At 37.1% G+C, this 22,908-nt stretch overlaps 1 protein-coding gene across 2 annotated transcripts in view; it reads right to left on the reverse strand.

The window, feature by feature from the left end:
- The window catches only part of usta (uronyl 2-sulfotransferase a), a 59,790-nt gene that overhangs the window by 31,162 nt on the left and 5,720 nt on the right, over positions 1-22,908 (reverse strand). The window contains exon 2 of one of the 2 annotated variants that reach the window (XM_041975763.1): positions 2,242-2,358. The exons of the other annotated variant lie outside the window; for it this stretch is intronic. Within the exon in view, the coding sequence (XP_041831697.1) occupies positions 2,242-2,358 (117 nt within the window). The remainder of the gene's footprint in view (positions 1-2,241; positions 2,359-22,908) is intronic. 2 annotated transcript variants of the gene reach the window in all.

The following is a 22,908-nucleotide window of genomic DNA, read 5'->3' on the forward strand; positions in this document are numbered from 1 at the left end:
TTAAAGTATACCAACAAATCCACTACTTTCAGGTTTTATCACAACTATGTCCTTAAATATTAATAAAAAAAAAACTTTTTCATAAACTGTTATGAGACTTTATAATTATTTATAGAAAAAATATATATTTATATTTAAAAAAAGGCAGACAAAATTATAAAATGTCACTTGTAGTGTAATAACACCTGCTATTTTACGAAAACAACCCAAAATAATTCCTGCCGGCTCTGGAATTTTTCTTTTGGCATTTTTCCCCTCGAGGAATGCTCCAGGAAGTTTGGGAATTTCATAAAGATATATTTAAAGCATATACCATTTCATTTGCTTTGTAAAACTGGCTAAGTAGAGCTTAGCAAAGAGCACATCCAAGAATAGGCCGAGGTGGGAGAGGAAAACCACACAGGAATGGCGTTTCAGAGGAAAGCCAAGAGGATAGGCGCAGGGTTGAAGTTAAGGGGCATTTGCTTTGCTTTTGCAGATCTGCTGTGTTCTACAAGCATGTTAAAGCAGATTACAGGTTCCTTTTCTTGTGAAGGCTAAACTGATCTATAACCACATCCAGCTGTTGCTTCTGCTGAACACCACAGAGGAAAATGTGATACAAAAAAAGGGATATGTACTCACTTTAAGTTTCTACTGTCTTTATTATAGAAATGAAGAAGCACTTCACTGGAATTAAACACAAACTATTAGGAAGAGATGTTTGGGGTGGAATCAAGAATCACATACTTCCTGTCTGAGCCTTGTGTGGAAAACATGCCCAGTTAAACTTAGTCACACACTGTGGTTCAGTTCTTTTGCACCATAGTTAGTGTGTATGTTGTATATGAGTTACATACAAAACATGCTTCTCTGTGTTTGTATCAGTGTGTGTATCTGTGGTTACCAAGCCCTTTGATTTGATGTGAGGGAGTGGCCCTCCATTAAGACCTGCAGCTCAACCCATCTCCCTAATTACAGAAGGGAGTTAAGCAGAGGGTCAGGGGCTCCACCCACTACGCCCTGCTCCACATCACCCTTCACTCACTCAGGAATCAACAATGGTCAGAAAGGGTGGTGAAAGAAATACAAAAGTAGTGCCACTGCTGTGTTTTTGCAGGTGCCCAAACACCAAAATCTGGTTGGGAGACTAATTTGCAAACTTAATGCTCCTCTAAAATTTTGGTTAGTGAAATGCTGCACAACGGTTCACACACATGGGCACACAGATGTGTGGAGTTTGGGAGAGTTTAACTTCACTATCAGCATGTCATTTGTGGACACCAGTGGTTGCCACCGTGTGCATTACACAACGACGACGTGCCACTAAAAAGATGACCCAGCAAAAAAGTGTTGACTTTAGAGGCTTTGCAGCTTCCAAGAAAGTCAAAAAATAAAATAGGTACATACTTTTTATAACATGAAAAGAATAAGTTTGAGCATTTTCAGTGCCGCAGTAAAAAAAGAAATATTACAAACTGAATTAAGTGAAAATCATCAACGTGAGCATCACAATGACTTAAAGTGGTAAAATTTGGAGGAACAACTGAAGTAACTGTGAAAAAATTAAAAGAAGTTACGAAGTGTGCTTAAAATATATGTAAAAAAAACTATGCCCATTGAATAGTCTATTTCAAACCTTTATGCATAAGACAAGTTGGTATCTGAAAACTTGCGAAGGCAAAGAACCACTTAATGAAAATGAATTTAGACAAGCAAATTAAATTGAATCAAATTAGGCTATTTGAGCATGCAGAGTGAGGGACAAACATGCTCAAGCTACATTGCTGCAGGACTCTTCAATCTAAAAATATCTGATGGAAAATAATGGATTAATAGAGAAGCTAAATTTTAAAACCAAAACAAAGAATGTGTTCATTGTGTTCAGTTGTGTTCTACGGCAAATTATTAAATTAATTTATTTAAGGAAACTATGTTAAGTTTTGATTCTAAAAAATAAAAAAAAAATCAACTACAAAGTAGAAAACTTGACAAACTTGTAAAATCCATTGAACACTAAGTCAAGTATTAACTCAACTATTCCTAAGTGATACCACGAGCTATGTTTATCCTTAAATATGACTTCCAGGAAAGCTTATGTTAGCATTGCCACAGGAATGAAAAATACACAGTATTGTTAGATCACAGGATGTGATGTCCTGATGGTTTTCTGGTAAATTACATATTTAGTCAGCAAATTCTTTAGAAGTCATTTCTTGTTTAGAGGGCACCAGAGTGCTTGTGCAGTTTGTACATACATACCTTTTCTTGCCTTGTGGGCATGTGGACACGACACCAGATGTCTTTCTACCCTGTCCTTATGGATAAAGAGCCTGCCGGTGGTCATTTTGACTGACCAGTGATTTTTCCAACACACCCCTACAAAAGAAGTCAAATGGAGGGGACCTTTTAAATCTGTCTTGTAGCAAGTTAAATAAACAATATCCAGTGGGGAAGGAGGGGCTACATGTAATTATTATTATTTTGATGTATTTAAGAACAGCTAAATATACATGGAAGAATCTGTACAAATATCACCTTTTTCATGTGCATATGATATTCATAAAATAATGTCAGATTACACTGCTCATTATTTTTCCAGGAAGGAGGTGTGTACTGTAAATATGCTCAGATTTATGTAACTTCTGAGTATGTTGAAATATAAATAATGGCACATCCATTTACTGCTACAACAACAGCAGCCAGCCCATTATAAAGCAACCACAACTGGGCAAAGGCTTGGCCTGCATTGCTGTACACCAGCTTAAAACTCATAAAACACACACCAGATGTGAAAAGGCATCGTGCATGAATGACTGGGCCCCACAGCTACATAAAAACACCACTGGTGCCAGCTGTGTCACAAACAACTGAAATGGAGTCAAGAATTATGTCTTTAAAATAAATTAAATTAAGCAGTTCTTTTCCTTTGAGATGCCACAGACACGATTTATAATTTGTACTGTAAAATATCAACACATTTCCGGTACCAGAGATTACCAGAATTTTACTGTTACTTTAGGCTAAACATAAAACAGTCTCATATTAGGGGTTTAAATTTGCATAACTGCACTTGAAAACTAATAGGAGATTGAAAGTATGATTTGAATAGTAGCATGTCACATACAGTATTTTACTTCTACAGACATGTACACTAAAGCTTTTCTTTATTTTTAATCTTATTTGACTTTTTATTAAGTTCATTTATTCTGTAAAACTATAAGATAATAAGCTGTCACATATTTCTGCTATACATGTTATATAAAAATATATCTGCATCATATTCTTATCCTGTTTATCAATGAGGCAAACTTGGTATTTACAATATATGTATTAAATTGTATGACATATTTATTTGTTCTTTAGTGAGTGGCAGTAGATAACTGCTGTTACATGCTGATAAAATGCAGTTATCTACTGTTACTGGTGAACAGGTCAAATAGAAGTTACGTTAGTTTTGGAAACAGAATTTTTCTTTAAGTATCAGTGAAAAGTAAACATCTCTTGTTATTTTAACAGACTTTTACCAGTGATACAAAACTTGTTATAAAAACTATTCTGCAGTTTAGTTTAACTGTATTTACAATATTTCAACTTCCAGTGTAATCCAGAAAGCTCAGCCTCAAGCTAGACACCCAAAAAGAAAGAAAAACAGAAAACAACCAAGCTAGACCAAGCTAAATAATTTTTGGGGGGAAAAAATCCCCCCCCCTTTATTTTTTCAAACATGCAACAGCTTGTTTATAGCTGTGAAGCCCGTTGCTGTGTTTTCCTCCTGGATAATTGTTATCTTGTGACTTGTTGACATGATATGAATACTCTTCAATACTGCTGTCTATAATTACATCTAACTGGCAACAAAAAGCAAAAAATAAAATTAATTTGGAGTTACCTCTTCTTTCATCATGACAATGTCAAAGAGGCAACAGTAAATGTAGAAACTAAATTCAACACCCATATTTCAGTTCATTGGTGGTGCTGCTGACTCATGACTGAGGCATGCTATCTGGGAAAACACAAAAATCTGGGTTTGCTGTGCAATCATTATAAAGTTTTGGTCTTTAAGGCTATGCTGAACCAAATCTTAAGATCTCTTTTGTATTTGATCTGCCTTGTCAAGATGTTAGCCATAGAGGGTTCGTTTTTTCTGCCTCCGCAGTTCAACAGAAAACCTGCTATTTGAACAACTTGAGAGTGAGAAATTCCTGTTAAATAGCAAGTAACTTTGCTTCATGTTTAAGCACCTCATGAATTTCTCCCATTCTGTGTGTGTGTGTGTGTGTGTGTGTTTTCACCATGAACCTAAGTTATCTGTTTGCTTTAGGTTTTATGCTTGGATATGCATGTAGCCACAGAGAAATGGATTCTACACTGAGCAACACGCTTTAACCCTACAGCTGAAGGCACATATCTGAAATTAAAAAATCAAATACGACATTACTCTGTTAATCAATTAATGAAACATTCAGGAAAAATTTGACTCGTCTTCTTTTAAACTTTTTTAAGTTCACTCATAAATAGTCCAATTAGTTCTTTAAGGGACTGTTGCAAGTGTATTGTTACTGTAAGATGACCTGATTACCAAAGGAATAAGTTAAAAAGGAAAAAGTTAAACATAGCCCATTTCTTGTATATTTAATCTAAAATTGTATTTGTTGTTTATATATTTAATATTTTTTATATAAAAAAAGAAACAAAAAAGTTATTAAGGAAAAGTTTAGGCCAGTTCGTCTAGCATGATCAGCTTTTATGCATGATTTTGGTTGGCTATGTTTATCTCTACAAAATTCTTATCTGATGGATTATAATCTTTCCTGCAACAGACTATCTAAAAATTACTAAGAACAGCGTGTTATTAGGCTGGGGACAGTTTTAAATCTTGCAAAAAAAAAAAAAAAAAAACTTTCAGGTCTTTGAAGGCTCTTGTTAAACGCTTTTTTTAAACACTTAAACTTAGGTTGAATTGAGTAAATTCAATTCGAAACAGCATGACTTTAAAACTTTTGAACACAAAGGTAATAACTTTGTAATGTGAACAAAATGACTTTCCATGAAAACCCTGCAGTGTTTTTACATTAAACATTGACTTTGGGGTTTTTTTTTTGTTTGTTTGTTTGTTTTTAGTAATCTTTAGTATTATAACTGATTACTTTTGGTGATGATGGGGTGTTAGAAGCTAATTATAATGACAGAACTGCATCAGCCTTTGCTGACAATTGGGGCCATGAATAAAACAGTCTTATAAAAGCAGTGCTCAGTTCTGTTTGTTCTAACGTTCTAATCATGCATTTGTTCACAGAAACACATATTTCAAGCCAAAACTTTGCATGCTACAGAATGGTGAAACCAGTTAGCTTAGTATGATGTAATGTGGAAATAGGTAGATTTGCTCAATCCAGATGTAAAAAAAGAAAGAGAAAAAAATTAACTTAGCAGCATCGCTAAAGGTTATGTATTAGAAAATGGATTTTGTTATTCTTGGAAAGCTAGCTGCTTCCCCAAAACCTGTTTCCCATAGTGCTATGCTAAGCTAATCAGCTGCTTGACAGAGCTGCACATTTAGTACTAAAAATGACAGTGGTATAGATCTTCTCCACTACTCTTGGGGAAAAAAACAAATTACTTCCAAACTTCTGAAAGTATTTCCTCAAGCTATCATCTTTTCTGTCTTCTTATGGTCTCTTGTACTTTAAATTATAAGGAGAAAAACACAGCATACATGCTTGGGGACAAACTTTAGCATACACATGTAAATCATTGACGGCTTCCTCGCCCTGTGGGAGTCTGTGGGGGTGTGGATAAATTTCTGGAAGAGGAAAGGAGCAGAATTGGGGCAACGGAGGGAAGACACAAAGGCACCATATGAAGTAGGGATAAGAAGGTAGCGAGTTACCACAGAGCACCATGAATTCCTTAGAGTTCACAATGTGACATAAGAAACAGATTCAGGAAAAGCAGCTGCTATACAGCACACAGCGGAAATGAAAAGAAAATAAGTTTTGGAGAGGGGGGAGGAATTAAAAGGTCTGTGAAAATGAAACGGGAACAAATTGTTATCTAATCAGATTTTGAGCCCACGGTGCAGGTCAGCAGATGAAGTGCAATATTTGGCAGCTTTCTCAATGGTCTGAAATGCCTTCAACAGAGAAGCCTTATGATTCCACCAGGAAGCACAGATTCATTCACTCTCAAACACAAAGTACTGTATATGCACACACATACACATATATAAAAAGCCCTGAAATACCTTTTCTAAAGGCCCAAAGTGGAATTTCTTCTGTTTTTATATCACTTGTGCATGTGACACCAATGTCATGAAAATCACGAATTAACTCGACAAAACGATGATTACTGGCTGAATGATTAAGAAATATTACTAGCTGAGGCGTGGGATGGAGTTTTATTGCTTCCTCACTGAAACTATTGGCTCAGAGACTCATCCAGCTGTGAGAAAGATCCTTGTTCTTTGGTTGATGGCAGGAGACACATGCATTCCACAGTATACTATTTTAGGCCATGACAGAACTTTAATTGTAACAATGTGTGTATCAAAGCATCAACATGTATATGGGTAACATTCATATGTACAGATTACGTCTTCTCTCAAATGTCAGTAGCAGAAGTCAGAGTAAGACTTTACTGACCAGTACACATGGCAGAGATGGTGCTGCAACTTGGCCCTGCAGAACAAACAGACTGCATAAAGAGGGCCTGTGTGGTGCTAAGTCTCACACTGAAGTGAGGGACAGAAAAGAGAGGAAAAGAAGAGAAAGAAGAACCAAAGCAGAGAGATAGGAAAAGAGACAGGAAGAGTGATAAGAAAACAGAGAGAATAAGACAGGAGTGATGTCGGACAAAATGTTTTTTTTTTTTTTTTTTTTTTAGACTTACAGTCAGAGAGGGGAAAATATGTCTTTGTAATGGTTTTGGTTAGCCTTGTCAAAAGTCAAACTGTGTCATAAAATATTTCCAAAGGGGGTAAAAGTGGGAGCTTCACACAGTGTGCACCTGTGGCCCACTAAAGTTTTCTCATGGGCCCCAACAACAGACCTACATATGACTTTTACACAGTTCTGTTTGAAACAGAGGGGTGTGATTTCACACAGACGTGACCTTTCATTCATTATATATAACATTAAGGGTGGCGTGGAGCTGGAGCTTTTAGCAGGCGAGAGGCAGGGTACACCCTGGAGAGGTCACCAGTCCATTGCAGAGCCAACACAGAGAGAGACAAACAACCATTCACGTTCACACTCGCTCCTGGGGAGAATTTAGAGAGACCAATTAATCTAAGCTGCATGTCTTTGGACGATAGGAGGAAGCCGCAGAACCTAGAGAGAACCCACGCAAGCACGGGAAGAAACAAACTCCACACAGAAAGGCCACTGTTCGGACCCCCACAGCCAAGGCTCGAACCAGCGACCTTCTAACCGCCACACCACCGTGCAGCCCATGTTCAGACTATGCAGACCTATAGAATGCTATCTGAACACATGGCGGTCATGTAGTACAATGGCTGTTGATTAAAAGGCTTCATGGTCTATACAACATATTCTTATGGTATTATATACATTTGAATACTAAAAAGTTTTGGAAGGATTAGAAAGCATAACTCTCTTTTTACCTTTTAACAAATAAAGAAAACTATTCACAGACTTGCTGGTGCATTAAACAGATGATACTGCACTGTCAATATTTTCCTTATTGTTTTATTCCAAATTACTCATATAAAGAACTTGAAGTCAAGTTGCCCTAATATTTTTTGTCACTTAATATGTTTTCAGCTTTGCTCTTTTGTGGGTAATCCACTGAATCTCAGTGAGGTGTATGTCTGGTACTAATACAGGCAATGCCAGAACTATTAGCTTGCAGCTCATGAGACAGTCCTGTGTGGATTTCGAGCTATGTTTATATGTTTGGACTTGTCTTTTAAATATGCTGTTCTTTCTGCTTGAAATCAGTTGAGGAGTCTGCTAAATCTGAGAGAACTGGTTCTATTTAACAAACTTAGAGAAGCTGCTAACAATTTGGAGGAAGGAACATCAGCCTGTAAATGTTATGGATGGATATTATTGTCCCAGTTTGACCTGTAATGGCTGATTGTGATCTCTTGTGACATTTATATGTCCTTTCAATTGATATGTTTAGAATTAATATGATGTATATCCATATACAATATGTATACCATTGTGTATGTAGGTCTTTTGCTTATTATGACATAACCCACATTCTGCCTTTTGGCCCAATCTTATGTCCCTATATCCCTCCATTTTGCAGAGGTAAAATGCACATCTAGCTTTCTAATCAGGGTGGGTTTATTTGGAAAGTTGTGCAGCGCACCGACACGCTAAAGTCTACAATCTTCCTGAAGTTCTTTTAAAGTCAAACAGGGATTTTAAATTAATCTTTTATGCAATCTGAGTAGTTTTCTGAAAAATGTTTTCTTGGTTTCCCAGAACAAAGCTCGACCTCCATCCTTTAGGTTAGGTGTAGTTTCTCAGTTGCTATGCAAAATGAGAAAAAGGCTAATGGCTACTTAGGAAAAAAACAAAAGGTTTGTTAACTTTTTATAAGCTTCCTCTACTTAATGAGCATCAGATTTTTCATTCTTAGACTGCCAGGCATCTGCTAAAAAAGAGCCCAGGGCCGTTGGTGTTGAGACAAGATTTGATGAGAATATTTATGAAGCTTTGAAATCTGTATTTCCTGTACTTTTCTAAGGACGAACCATAGACCTGAAGGTTAATCCAAGCTTCAAACCTTGACAATAGTTATTTGTGAATTCCTTTGGGTGCTCAAACATTTACTTAGGACTCCATCACCTTTTTTTTACTTTGAAATCATTTGAAATTTAAAAAAGAAAAAGCAAAAAGTTTCAAATAATGTTTATTCTTTGGCAGTTATTTTAACCAGTGGTACACTTCTTTCCATGCAGGTGCACACAAGTGTTTAAGAGTGTATATTATAATATGTATAATTACAGTAAATGGAAAGAAAAAGTCAATGAAACCATGTGTTTCTACCCAATAATGACAAGAAATCAGTCTATTGAGGCTCTGTGAGCAAAAACTTGAAAAGTCTTTTTTTATTGTAAATACACAGTTAGTCAAATATTTAAATGAGATAATCCTTTTACTTTAATCCCTCTAATACATCATCATTATAATTATGTCGTGGGAATGTTTTCTTACCTAATTACAGCCTCTGAAAAAATGTAGGCACATCCAAATCATGACGCTTTTTTTCTGCTGTTTTCTGTTTTCCATGCACAGCAGTAGTGTGCACTCATGTCTGCTTATACTTCATGTAATTTTGTAAAATCTTTATAGTCTGTACTGAAATTTAGTCTAGATTTAAGTGTCTACATTTAATGTCTATTCTATTAGTACTTCACATGGAAGTGATGAGTACTTTTGCGTACTTGGTTGTTTTCACACAAGAGTCCACAAAACCCTCAACCATCTCACTAATTACACGATGGATGATGGCACAGGCCTGACCTCCATGTATCCATCACCTATTACATAAATAGTCATTTGACGGAAACTGCTGTCAGGCTCCAACTTGGTCAGCAGCGCTAGTCAATGCCAGGTTAAACCACTGCTGGTTCTGGACACGGCCACTCCCTTGTTCCCTCAGGATATGTGAGTGTGTATGTGTGTGAATTTGTAATATTTATTCATAAGAAAAAAAACTAAAATGAACATAATGTTGTTAGTATTAAGTGTTTTCGTTGAAGAGTATCTGTATGGGGGACAAAAAAAAGGGTAAAATGTTTGCAAATAGGGAAAATACAAGAGTTTAAGAACATTTTACAGGGCCCACTACCAGAACCCATAGGATTTATGTCTGTAACAGACCACCTTGTACCCCATGACATAATCCAAGTGCCTCCTAAAACTTAATACAAAAGGGGCACACAACAAAAACACACACTCTTCACTACACATTTTTTCTTTCTCATGAGGTGCCAAATAAAGCACATATGTCATGTGTTGAGCACATGTTGGTGATGCTGATGTGTCCCACTACAGTAGAGAACTTAAACAAACTTGTTGAAGTATCATGTAACATGACTGCATAATCAAAAACATGCTCACTGTCTACACTTCCAAGAATCCTGACTAAACCAATTTTTACTGAAGATGTGGACGTGTTTATTTAAGTGAAGTAAAACGAAGTAATAATGTTTGACCAGTTTGGTGATAATGTAGTGACAGGCGTTTGGAAGTAGACTGGACCATAGCTGCCTGAAACAGAGCAAAGAGCTACGACTGAGCGATAACAAACAGATGATATCTCACTCTTATGAGAACAGCCAAACAGCAAATGTAGATAAACTCTTTGAAACAGGATGTGCACTGCAGTATCAGTGGATATAATTAATGCGATATAAAGGTACTATCTGAGTGGAAAAACTGAGAGATAAGTTGTATCACAAGACCAAATGACTGAAATTATGCAACCAGTACATATACATATATTCAACAATAAAAATGGAATAAGTTATTTTTAAGGCTATAGGTTCAGAGTGCATTAATAGTATATATCTAGTTGATAGTAAGTAAAGTTTATTTATAAACACAGATAAAAATCAGTGTTGTACATAAATTGGGTGCAATAAATCAACATAATAATTTCATAAAATAAATAATAAACATTAACAAAAAGTTTTCCTGAAAAACATAGTCTTCAACTGCTTTTTAAAAGAGTCCATAGAGGGACAGGCGCAAGTCATACCAAAGTTTGGGAGCTACAGTCTGAAAAACCAGGTCTCCCCAGGTTTTAAAATGGGTCTTTGGGACCTTCAGGAGGCTCTGGCCTGAAGACCAAAGGGTGAGCGGTGTAGAGACACAGCAAGTTGGCAATATACTGGGGGGGGCCTGACCATGTAACGCCTGGAAAGTCAAAATTAAAATATTAAAGTCATTACAAATTTAATTTGAATCAAATGAAAGGTTGTTAAAATAAGGGAGATGTGGGCTGTTCTGGGCGTCCCTGTCAATAGTAAGGAGAAAACTGGCATCTGTTAAGAGTCACCTTTTTAAAAGTGAAAACAGAATTACAATAATTAATACAAGATGAGATAAAAGCATGAGTGATCATTTCAAGATCTGATTTTGACAACATTCTCCTAACCTTAGAGATAGTCCTCAAATGATAAAAACAATTTTTGGTCAGCTGTCGGGAATGACCCTCCAAAAATGTAGCTTGATCAAACACAAACTTGAGGTTTCTGAGGCTTGTTTTAAAAGACGAGCCCAGGGCACCAAGATGTTTTTTGATCAGGGGGATCTTTAATCAGGAGCAATGATCAGAGTTTCTGTTATGCTTGAATTTATCTGAAGGTAATTTGAAGAGAGCCAGTTTTTGATGCAAAAACAGTCCAGGAGCACAGACAAAAAGTTAAACTCTGAGTCATTAAAAGAACAATACAACTCAATATCATCTGCATAAAAGAAACAGGACACATTTTTAAAACCACAAATCAGCTAACTAAGAGGCATCAGCTACAACAAAAACAAAACAGGACCAAGAACAGAACCCTGTGCAACTCCACAAGACATGTTGGACACATCGGACATAACATAATAATAATAACAATAATAATAACAACATTAAAAGTTCTTCCCTTTATATATGAGAAAAACCACTGGAGGACAGATCCAGAAAACCTCGTCTACGATTTAAGTCAATTTATCAGTATACTGTGATCTACAGTATCGAAAGCATAAGTTAAAGCCAGTAAAACCAAAACTGTGTAACATCCAGAGTCTGCAGTCATCATCACATCATTGGAAACTTTCACCAAAGCAGTTTCACCAAAGCAGTTTCAGTGCAGTGCATTTTCCAAAAACCTGATAGAAAATTATTATAGAAATCGTGCTGCTTCATAAAGGACGTCAGCTAGCCTGTCACGACCTTTTCCACAATTTTGGAAACAAATGGTAGTTTTGATATGGGACTGTAGTTTTTAGGCTCCGAGGGGTCAAGACTGGGCTTTTTGAGGATGAGGTTTACCACAGTATGTTTAAAGTAGCTGGGGACTAAGCCAGATTTACGCGAGAGATTAATTAGTTTTATCAAACAGGGGCCAACAACATCAAAAGTTTTTAAAAACAGCAATATGGCAACAATGTCAACAGGGCTCAAAGATGGTTTCATTTTGTCCACCAAGGCTATCACATCCTGTAGGCTGACAGGAGTGAAGGAAAACCAAGAGCACACAGGTGAAAAGTCAGTCGAACAAACTTATATAAGCTTGCTTTATCATTTTATTTAGTTCTATGTATCTCTAATTTAGTGGATTTCCACAGATGCACCACTTTCTGGGGTCAAAACAGTCAGAGAAATCACTAAATACTGTATAATTAAGAATACATTTTTGCCCTCAGATGTTTGTGAGCCTCCAAGATACCCAAATTGAAGAATAAAGAAAGTTAACACATAGTCTTAACAGAATTCTTTTCAGTCACAGTTTCTGATGCATTTGGCTGTTTGACACAAATGACTAAATATTCTAATAAGAGCAGCTTTTTGGGGGGATTCAGCTGTATAATTAAATTAATTTTTTTATAAAAAATTGCAAAAGGATACAGAAGTATGGAACTTGGAGGTGGTGCCACATAGCTAGACCCATTTGAGACCCTGTTTACACTACAACGCTGAGACAATAAAACGCCAAAGTTTTGATGTGTGTTGGCCTCTTTACACAGTAACAGAGTTTTGGGTGGATAAAACCACAAAGATTTGACAACGGCCTTCAGAGGGAAATTTTCTCTGACACATAACGCTTTTGATGTTGTGTTGTGTTTTGTGGTCTTATGAGGATGCTGTACACACCTGGGTGTGTTGTTGCAAAGTATCACTGCCTACTAGAGGCATGGCATGCACACTACATCATTTCTGGTCCTCTTTGTTTTTTCCTGCACAAACAGTTTTCATTCTGCTTTTTTTTTTTCAAAAATGCAAAGGAAAAATACTTGCGTTTGCGTGGAAACGTGTAAACAGGGCCTAAGCGCATAGATGCATGGCTTGGCTGACTTGAAAATTTCAAGACGCCAGAATCTGCACACTGATTTTTATTGCTTTTATGACTTGGGTCTTAGGAGATCGGGTCTTTGCTGTTAGTTCCAGATTGTGGAATGACCCGCCTCTGCAAATCAGACAGGCTTCCTCCTTGCCTGATTTTAAACTGGTCTTAGAACTCACCTGTTCTCCTTGGTTTTTTCACACTCTTGACTGATTTTATTTTCTGTGCTTTTAATCTTCTGTACAGCACTTTGGTCCACTATGGTTGTTTTAAAGTTCTTTATAAATAAAGTTGGATTGGATTTGGATTATCAATAGGGCTGTCAAACTATTACATTTTTAACCTGATCACAAGATAGCTGTGGATTTATCACAATTAGCCTGATTTCAAAATATAAACATCTATATTGTGGTCTGCAAAATGCTTGGTGTTAAACCTGAAACTGCAGCCTTACCAAATGCATGCTTCATGAGAGTATTTCATGAGTATTTCAAGCTGGAGATACCTTAGTAAAAAGAAAACTACTTTGTGCTCTGTCTGCAAACAGCAGCATTTTCCTTGATTATTCCTTCTTTGTTTTTAAATTCTTAGACTTCCCTTCTCAAAGGCCAAAAGGATTTTCAGATTCTTCCAAGAACTATCTCAACATCTGGTCACAGTCAGCAAAAAAATGCATCATCATTGTCATCATATTCATCTTCTTCTCCTCTTGGCAGAGGCACACAACGATTTGGTGCATTACCACAACAAACTGGTAAGGAGTGTGGATCATAATTAAACAAATAAATCTATTTGCATTACCGCATTAGTTTTTTGATGGCTCAAATTATTAAGAATGGTATATGGAGTAGGGAGCTATTTTATTCCATAGAATACAACACTGTTAAAATAAAAACGAAGAGCTAAACTAACACTAATGAAAACAGGTATCCGTGCAAGTGGCTGACAGAAACACTCCAAATTGTTTCAAGTACATCATTGCAATCTAGGAAGGAAGCAAGTATGACAGATCTGTGCTCTTGAACTTTTTGACTCACTTGATAATCAGTGTGGAAAGGCAAATATCAGTGATGACTTGAACAATAAGCCTTTAAGCTATCAAAGCTCATTAAATCAAAACAGTTATGATAAAGAGGCTGTTCATTATGCTAATAAAGGCACAGATGAAGAAACAGCTCATGCACAGTGAGTTTCAAATCCCTCTTAAATCATTTCCTCTTTACCCACCCCTGTAGTTTTTCTTAAACACTTGCAATGAAACCCCAACCACAAGCCCTAAAGAGAGGCAATGAAGAAATATACACCTATTACTGGTCATTAGGAACCAAATTTTCTTCATAAAGTGGGTTTCCTCATATTAACAGCAATGCCAAGTGTATTCCTCCTGTTTCTGTCATCAAGGGCAGAGGGAAGGCATCTGGAAGGGCTGAAGGTGCTAAATCTGCCCCTACTGCTGTGCTGATGAGGTGTTATATAGTGCATCACATCTCAGTTAGAAGAAACACAATAAAACCCTGTACTGTATCTGCCTTGCATCCAGTTGGGTCTGACACACTGCCTTCTAACAAACGCATTAATGCTAACAACATTACGGTGGAGGAAACTCTCTCACTCTTAAAAAGATGGAAAATGATTTAAAATTTAGACCAAAAACACAGTGAGCCACAGAAAAAAGGTAACCAACTTTCATTTACAAGCACCATCTGATGGTCAGCTCATTGTCATTTAAAGGCAGCTATCATGACTGAGTCTTAATTGTGGTCAGGCAATATGGCCTTGTATGACAAACTGTCAAGCATACTCGGTGACTAGCACCCAGTAATGTAGCCTTTGCATCTTCTTTATTATAATGTTGAAAAAATGAGGACCACATTGAAATTTGAGTTTTGTAAAACAAGGGCAGACAGAGAAAAGAAATTAATAACATCCCCACCAAGTATTAACCTTTTAGTTTGGGCTGGATCCTACATACATTTTCATCTCAACATGTCCCCCATATTTAACTCACGTCAGCACTAAACCACACACTAGCACTGGTCATGTGCATAACAGTATTTGGGGTCAGTTATGGTCACTTTTGCCCACATGCTGCTGGTCACAGTTCACAGAACCAGACAGTCTACCCTGACCTGTAATCAGTGTGTCAGATGTGAGAGTTTGTGTGGGCAAGAGCTTTTAACTCGGCCTATAAATAAGCAGGAAATCTGTCCTTCTCATTAAGACTTTGGTCTAAGAGGCAACACTGTCAGAGCAGGATTAAAAAAAGATAAAGAAAAAATAAAGAGAAAAGAGATAAAGGAGCCAGAAAAGTACAGGACATCTGGTTAATAAGGAAATGAAACTAAGCAGGACTCTCTGCACTTCATTCCCAGAAAAACATTTAATACTCCACAGAATAGAATTCAACCACACACATAGAAGCTCCTCAGCAGCCTGGTTCAAGTGGCATGGTGTTCTATCTCTGAGGAGCAGCCCAGCCAGCAAAGATGGGACCTGTTGTTTGAAAAAGAATAACCCATACGGTCCCAATTTCCACTACTCCCTAAATTGCTTACTCTCATAATAGACAGGCAGGAGCTTGTGCACCAAAATATATGTGACTGAACAATGTGCATCTGCTTTAATGAATGCAGGTCTAGAGCAGACTGAAGGTTCATAACAACCAAAGTACCAATACTGGAATTATTTTGAGCATTTTATATGTTTACTGAGTTTTTCCTTTTTAAGGAAACTCTAATTTAGAATAATGCAAGACTTTTTACTCCACTAAATTTAGCTCTACATTTCACAAATAAGGACTTTAGTGCATTGGATGTACTTGTGAAAATACATGCATATATTCTAGGTGGTTCTGTGTATAGCTTTAGTAAAAAAAGTGGAAGTCCTTTCTTCCCCTGTGGCTTTGAGCATAGTGAAACATTTGCGGTGGATCATGAAAGAGGCCACACTGTGTGTGCCAGGAAGATGGAAAAAGTGTTAGCTAGTATGCTAACATGGTATTTGCTAGTTGTGTTACTTACAGTGTGTGCATTTTAGTTCATATGTGGCAAAGCATTTAAAAAATTGGCTTCACACCTTAGATTATAGATTGCTCAGTTATTTATTACCATGCCTCATAAATATTTTCACATGTCAACAGGAAATGCAAAGTTGTGTTCATGATGCTTGCGTTGCAGTTGCTGCTCTGCATGTAGGTTCATTGTCAAGGTTTACTGGGGCACTAAAAGGAACCTAGTCATCAAAATTGTCATTCATTAGCCTTGTGCCAGGTGTGACAAGTTAAAATATCGGCGCTGAAAAAAAAAGTTGTGTTTTTTGCTAGGTAATGCTCTATGCACACCCTTCCATGGTGAGAAGCTGTTTAAATTAGTGTTTCTTTCCTGTTGTCGTAAAGTTTTCACTAGGGCTGGGCAATATATCAAGATTTTCAAATATATCAAGACTTTATCAGACACAGTATAGAAGGAGGGAATATCGTTTATATTGAGATAACTTGTTTTGAGATAAAATGCATCTTTTCTTTTGCATTTTGTACAGCTGTATTTTTGTAATGTTCATTGAAAAGTACATTTTAATTTATTTTGTTTTAGGAGCATTTATTTAATATAAAGGTACTTTAATTTCAGTCAGCTGTTTTAATGCACATGTGCTGCTGAACCTTAATAAAAGTATATTTAGCACTGAAGGCTGTATATTAGAAATAGAGATATATATCATATATCGTGATTCAGGTAAAAAATATCGAGATATAACATTTGGTTCATATCGCCCAGCCCTAGTTTCCACTTATCTCTTAAAAAAATGTGTTTCCTTGCATTGAACACAATGCAAATTGGTCTAAAAACACCTAAAAAAGCTAAATAGAAACAAAACATAAAAGGCTGGAAAGCTGAAGTGACTGAAAACTGGCTCCATAGGAAGCAATGGAATAAAGCAGCATACACCTAAATATAGTAATTTTAATCTTGCACATAATGTAAAGGACTGCATGGTATCTTAAATGCACTTTTCACCACTGGGGAAGAAGGAATGAGAAAACATACGTGGTTTGGCAATCAGTTAAAATTTTGTACAGGAATATTTGTCTGAATGTCCTTATTATTGGGTGTTGTTGTCATTGTTGTTGTTTTCCTGAATGTATTGTATTTTGACTTCTCTCTGTACCACAGCAAGTTGCCATCTGTAAGTGCTGGCTTCTGCTAAGCCCGACCTTGAAGATTGAGGCTCTGTAATTTAGCAACGTGGGCTAAGCTGTGCTAGCTGATGGTCAATGGTTTATTTCGGCTTTTCAGAACCACCTAATTAGAGATTAACAGCTAATTATAGACAGGACAAATACTCAGCTACACACTTGGTGAACAATTTATTACAAAATGTATGACAAATGTTGGAAAGTTGTAAGGCGATCTTTAAAAATCTGACGTCCCTTTCTCATGTACCTCACATTCTGCTTATTTTCTCCTCTCATACAGACAACAGCATATCTGTTAAATTTATCTTACTTGAACCATCAATTATAGAAATTTGGCAGTCTAGGCACATAATTTTCATACCCTAAGTGCTTCTACAGAATGTGCAACATCTAGACAGAAAGATGAGATTCTGCACTCATGAAATCATCAATTTGGTAGCAATTGATTATTGTCTGCAAACTTAGGCACACATAAAACAAGCATGAACTGCAATACTTGCAACCCACTAAGTGCCTGAATGACTCAAGGATGATACAGGAAAGTTCAGGGAAACAGAGGTTTTGAAATCCTGTGGTTGGGTATGTAATGGAACTGCGTGTAGTGATTAGAGACACATTTTCTAGCTGGCACCACACAGCCAATCACCTAGTGGCACTGTGTGTGTTTGACACACGTTTGGTGCAGTACGCAGGGAAGCACAGAGGCAATATCAGTTCACTCATATTTTGCTATCCAGTAAAGAATTTTTACATGTAGAGGGAAGTGGGGTCGCTATATGGTATGAAGATGTCAAGAGAGAAAGTAGCCAGGCTCTGATGGAAAGGGAAACTAATGGAAGGAATTTAATGAGACAGGATAAACAAGAGGAAAGTGTGGTAGTTCTTGGGGTGAGAATTTGTGGGAAAAAAAAAATCTTAGCTACTTTTTGGAGAGTGATAGTCCAGCTGGCGCAATTTCAATCAGGTCCTAAGCAGACTGGTGCAGCAGAGAGGTGCTGCTGGGCCAAGAGGGAGGGAAGTCATTCTGGACAGGTCAGTGGAAACACTACACAACCAGAATCAGGGCCAGTTCACCAGGCCAGACAAGGGATGCATTTTATAGGAAAAAGCAGTAAACTATAGAGCCGCCCATTTAACCTCGAGATGGGTTTATCTGAGGTCCTTACATGACCTTTAACCTCTTGTTAAAGTCTGAAGAGATACTAGTTTATTGTGGTAGTCTGCATTCCTTAACCTGCCAGGCAGGCTGCAAAATAACAACATTGAAACATTTAAATTTCAGTCCATAATTCTCTCTCTCAAACGTGCACAAACACAAGGCCGATACAACCCATTACTTTCCAACCATGCAATTAAGACCGCTAACGATGTCTGCTGACTTCTCTGCAGAACCAGTCCTACGCTGAGATTATAAGGACTCAACCTCAGTCTTGACCGGACAGGAAAAAGAACAACTTCTTCGAAGTTGGGTGTTTGTGTATTTTTTGAATAAAGACTTTGTTAACTTTGGACTGAGCTACTTTCACTCATGATGTGTCCTAAAAACATCTGGAAAATGTGGTCTCTTCAGGAGACCAGAACATTTGTACAAGATTACAACTGCATCTTGGAACTGCAGCATTGCAGTGAACCCCAGCTGGGGTTTTAGTCCATGAAGGAGCTGCTGTTTGGAGGGTAAACATGACAAAAAGATCCATATATTGAAGAGTCGGTAAATGTGGCAGGTGATGGCAAGATGTGGATTTTAGGGCTAACTGTAATATTTTGCACTCCTCCCTTTGCACAAGACAGGGGTGCTGAGAGAAAGCTGTAAAAGCATTAACAGGAGGAAGGCTAAGAAGACAGAGATAAGCGACAGACAAAGGTGGGTTTCAGAGGAGGAAAGCACATTTTGAGACAGATGTGAGACATTTGGCAAAGGCGATGTTTGCTTTACAGCGAGGACAACCACAGTCCTGCTGGATATTTGAAAAATTTTAAATAAAGGCTGAAAATATCTAGTCTTCTGTCAGTATAAGAAGACTAAAACAAAAGAAAAACAATTATGAAAGTAATCCTGTTAGAAAGGACGTACCTCACATACCTCACAGGCATCAAATACTGGCAGAGTTTTACAAATTCACATAAATTTTAATTAATGCACCCGAATGACTGTCAGGAAGAAACAGAATTATAATATTTTTAGTCAAAACCTGTTAAAGTCAGTGTTTGTGGTGATCATTTTTAAGTTCTACTTTTCTACCTCAGTCACTTCAGTCATGGTTACCAGAAATATAGACCTGTTGCAAAAGACGCTGATTAGATGATGGTGTTACCTGATTCCTAAGTTTCTTCTCAGTTTAGTTTGGCCCTCCGATTTATAGAGCAAAAGAAAAATAAATACATTCCTTTTTAGTTTGTGTGAAGAGAATTTCTTGTAAGATACATGAAGCAGTGAAAACAGAGACAAAACATAGGAAAATGTTACAGTGCAGTGGAATAAAAAACGTAACCTCTTGCAGGGGCTACGATTCTGTTACACAACTGTCTGCTGCACACAAACATAAGTAAAATCACAAAAATGCACTTTTTTTCTTGGTTTTTGGAGAGAACAGGTCTGTAGAAAGTAGGTTCAAGACCTTCAGTTATGAGACCAAAAAGTCTTGTTTTGGAAACCTTTACACACACACACACACACACACACACACACACACACACACACACACACACACACACACACACACACACACACACACACACACACAAAAAGAACTGATGTCTAAGTGTAACCTTTGGGCTCAGTGTAAAACCATAAAGACTTTACAGCTGTAAATGAATGTTTGCAAATAATTTCACAGGTTGTACATCAAGTTTACTTGATTACATTCAATTATGAAGTGTGGGTTGCCCACAATACATCATGCCTCTTTCAAAGTTCGCTTATCTGTTTAAAATATTATTTAAAGCTTGTCTGAATCATTTGTGGAATGTTTTAAGTGACTTCTGCAACTAGTAAAAACAAGAAAACCTGAAGCGTTTACCTGACACACAGAATTGGGCATAGCTGGATTAATACCAAAACATTACACTACAGGATAAAACAAGACCTCATGTTTATACAGAGCCTATCAAACATGTATAAAAGATTAGGACAGTGGCCAATATTCTCTCCCTTTTAGGTCTGTTTTTGTTGCCACTAAGCAGCAACCTCCAGGACTGAAAAGCCAAGCCAATAAAGTATCAAAACTCCTTAATGGCCATTTAAGACCAGTTCCAAAAGTCAGTCTCCACTCTGTTAAACTTCCCAACGTTACCGCAGAAGGAAATATGTACAATTTGTCACAAAAAACATTGGTCTCTACAATTAATCTTGTTTATAACAACTGTATGTGGGGTAGATTTTCATAAAAACTCACTGTTATAATATTTAGGAATAAAAGCTTTAATGTAGCATAATTAAAGGCATGGCTGCTTTAAGTGATGGGTGAGTCCATATTGAGGTACATTATAGTGTCCTAGGAGTTCTCAGACAGGTTTATCCATAATGTGCAAAAAAAATCACATCGGTCAAAAGATATGTAAATCTGTCATGTACAGCCTTCCCCTCCACCTCTTTTGGGAAATATGGGTCTCTGATTCTGTTAAATGCCTCATTTCATTTACAGGTCAGCTACAGTGAGTATGTCTGAGTATTTTAGCTGAAAACATATTGCATCTGAAAATGGTATGGATAAAAGTGGTACCAGAAACCTAAAAGTTAAGCTGCACAGTTAGGTGACACCATAACTGTTTGTAGGTTCATCGCTACAAGCAAATCTTTTACATAACATGTTTGTAGAAAACATCTGAAAAACTGTTGTCCTGTTCAGCTCAGCTGAACCCAAAAAGAGTAAACTGTAGACCACATAAAACCCAAAAGTGAATTGTAGTATAGTTCCCCAAAAGAGCACACAGCAGTTTTAACAACATGGGCTGGGCTTTGCAGCTCTATCTTCCCTGCTATATACTTATGGCTGCTATTTTAAAACACTATATTTTTTCATTGCCATGAAATGAGGGGAGCAGACAGAGTTGTGGTAAACTCATCCAAGAGTAAAAACAAGCTTGAACAAGGTATGTCACTGACCACCAGGCAACATGTTTCTGTTTAATGTGTCCCGTAATAAGCAATTTACTTCGACTGATGTATTTGCCACCATGGATTCTGCTCAGAAAAAGCCTAAATCTACTTGTTTGATGAAATTGGAAACTAAACGCTTGACCACACAGACCTGCTGTTTGATGGCAAGTGTATACTGTATGTTGCCAGAATTACAGAAAGAAGAGTCATGGCAATACATTGAGGAATGTGCAATGATTTAACACTTGTCAAAGTGATGAAAGAAACTTCCCAGATATGTTACCAGCACCAGGGCACAGAGATAAGAGGAAGGGCAAGGCTGATCTAAAAAGGCTCACGAGGCAGGGTGCAATTATTGTGTTTCTAATTCTGTCATGAAAGAACTTGGATTCAGATGAAAGGTTTTGTCCTACATGAGCAGAGCAGAGGTAATTAAAACAGTGCATTCAGTTTACATGAGCTAAACACTTTATTTTCTCATAGGACATCTGTTTATTCTGACTTTGATATTTTCTAAACTATGGTATAGTATCAATTTTACACAAAAACATCACATTTTAAGCAGATTGCTCCTAACATTAAAGCAAATCATTATTTAGAAATGTTATTGAAATGAGAGTTATTGTGCATGTGAATGAGTACATCCTAAAATTATTGACCACGCTGCACTGTTATCTCTGTTTCAATATCATTCCTCAAAAGCAGAGGCAGTGCATGGTCAGTATCATAGCACACAAACACACAGTCACAAACCATTGCCCACAAATTAGTCTGGCATTTCACTGGTTATAGCCACCATTGCTCAGCCGGCCTTGAACAGCAGTTGCAGTTTAACAGCATTGGTGCATTGGTAATTTCTTTCCCTCTGCGCTCTTTTCAAGTGGTGAAAACAAATGCACTAATGAAAGATAATCACTATGTGTAGTTCCAGTGTTTGTTCATCTCTCTGGAGATAGCTTTAGCAACCTCTCAGGCATGCAGATGCTAATAAGTTATGCTAATTGCTGCTGTTTTATAATGACAGGGACAACAAATAATTTCACGTTGTAATAACAAAGTTAATAAATAATATAAAGACACAATCATTTATCAACACATGCTCAGACAAATATTACTCCTCTAATGACATCAATATAATTTATGTTTTCCTTTATTTTGAGCCAAAGTCGAAGCTCTCTAAGTCTTTTTTTTAGTTTCCATTGACTAAAAACTAAAAACTATTATCCCTTAAAGACCCTTAAAGTCAATTAGAAGTTGGCATGTATGATAGAAAGCAGTCGAATAAACAGAGCATGGCTCGCCTCTACTCAGCAGGGAGGACAGTTTGTTTTACCAACCTTGAAGAAATTACAAGCAACCTGATTATTTTGGCATTTAGGCTGGTTGGGATGCATGTCCAGAGCTGTTTTTTTTGGGGGGGGTCTGTTAGAGGTTACGCTGAATTTTCCTCAATATAAAAAATTGTAGGCAGTGGTGGAGGTCAGCCAAACTGCCCTACCTCCTAATGAACCCTGTCGGCTGAGGGTGCTGACTGGATGCAAAATATTATTCTATCTTCACTTCCAATATATGAGATTATCATGGATTAGCAGCCTTTTGCATGAA

Source organism: Melanotaenia boesemani, chromosome 22, assembly GCF_017639745.1.
Source record: "Melanotaenia boesemani isolate fMelBoe1 chromosome 22, fMelBoe1.pri, whole genome shotgun sequence".
In the NCBI taxonomy this organism is placed as follows: domain Eukaryota; kingdom Metazoa; phylum Chordata; class Actinopteri; order Atheriniformes; family Melanotaeniidae; genus Melanotaenia; species Melanotaenia boesemani.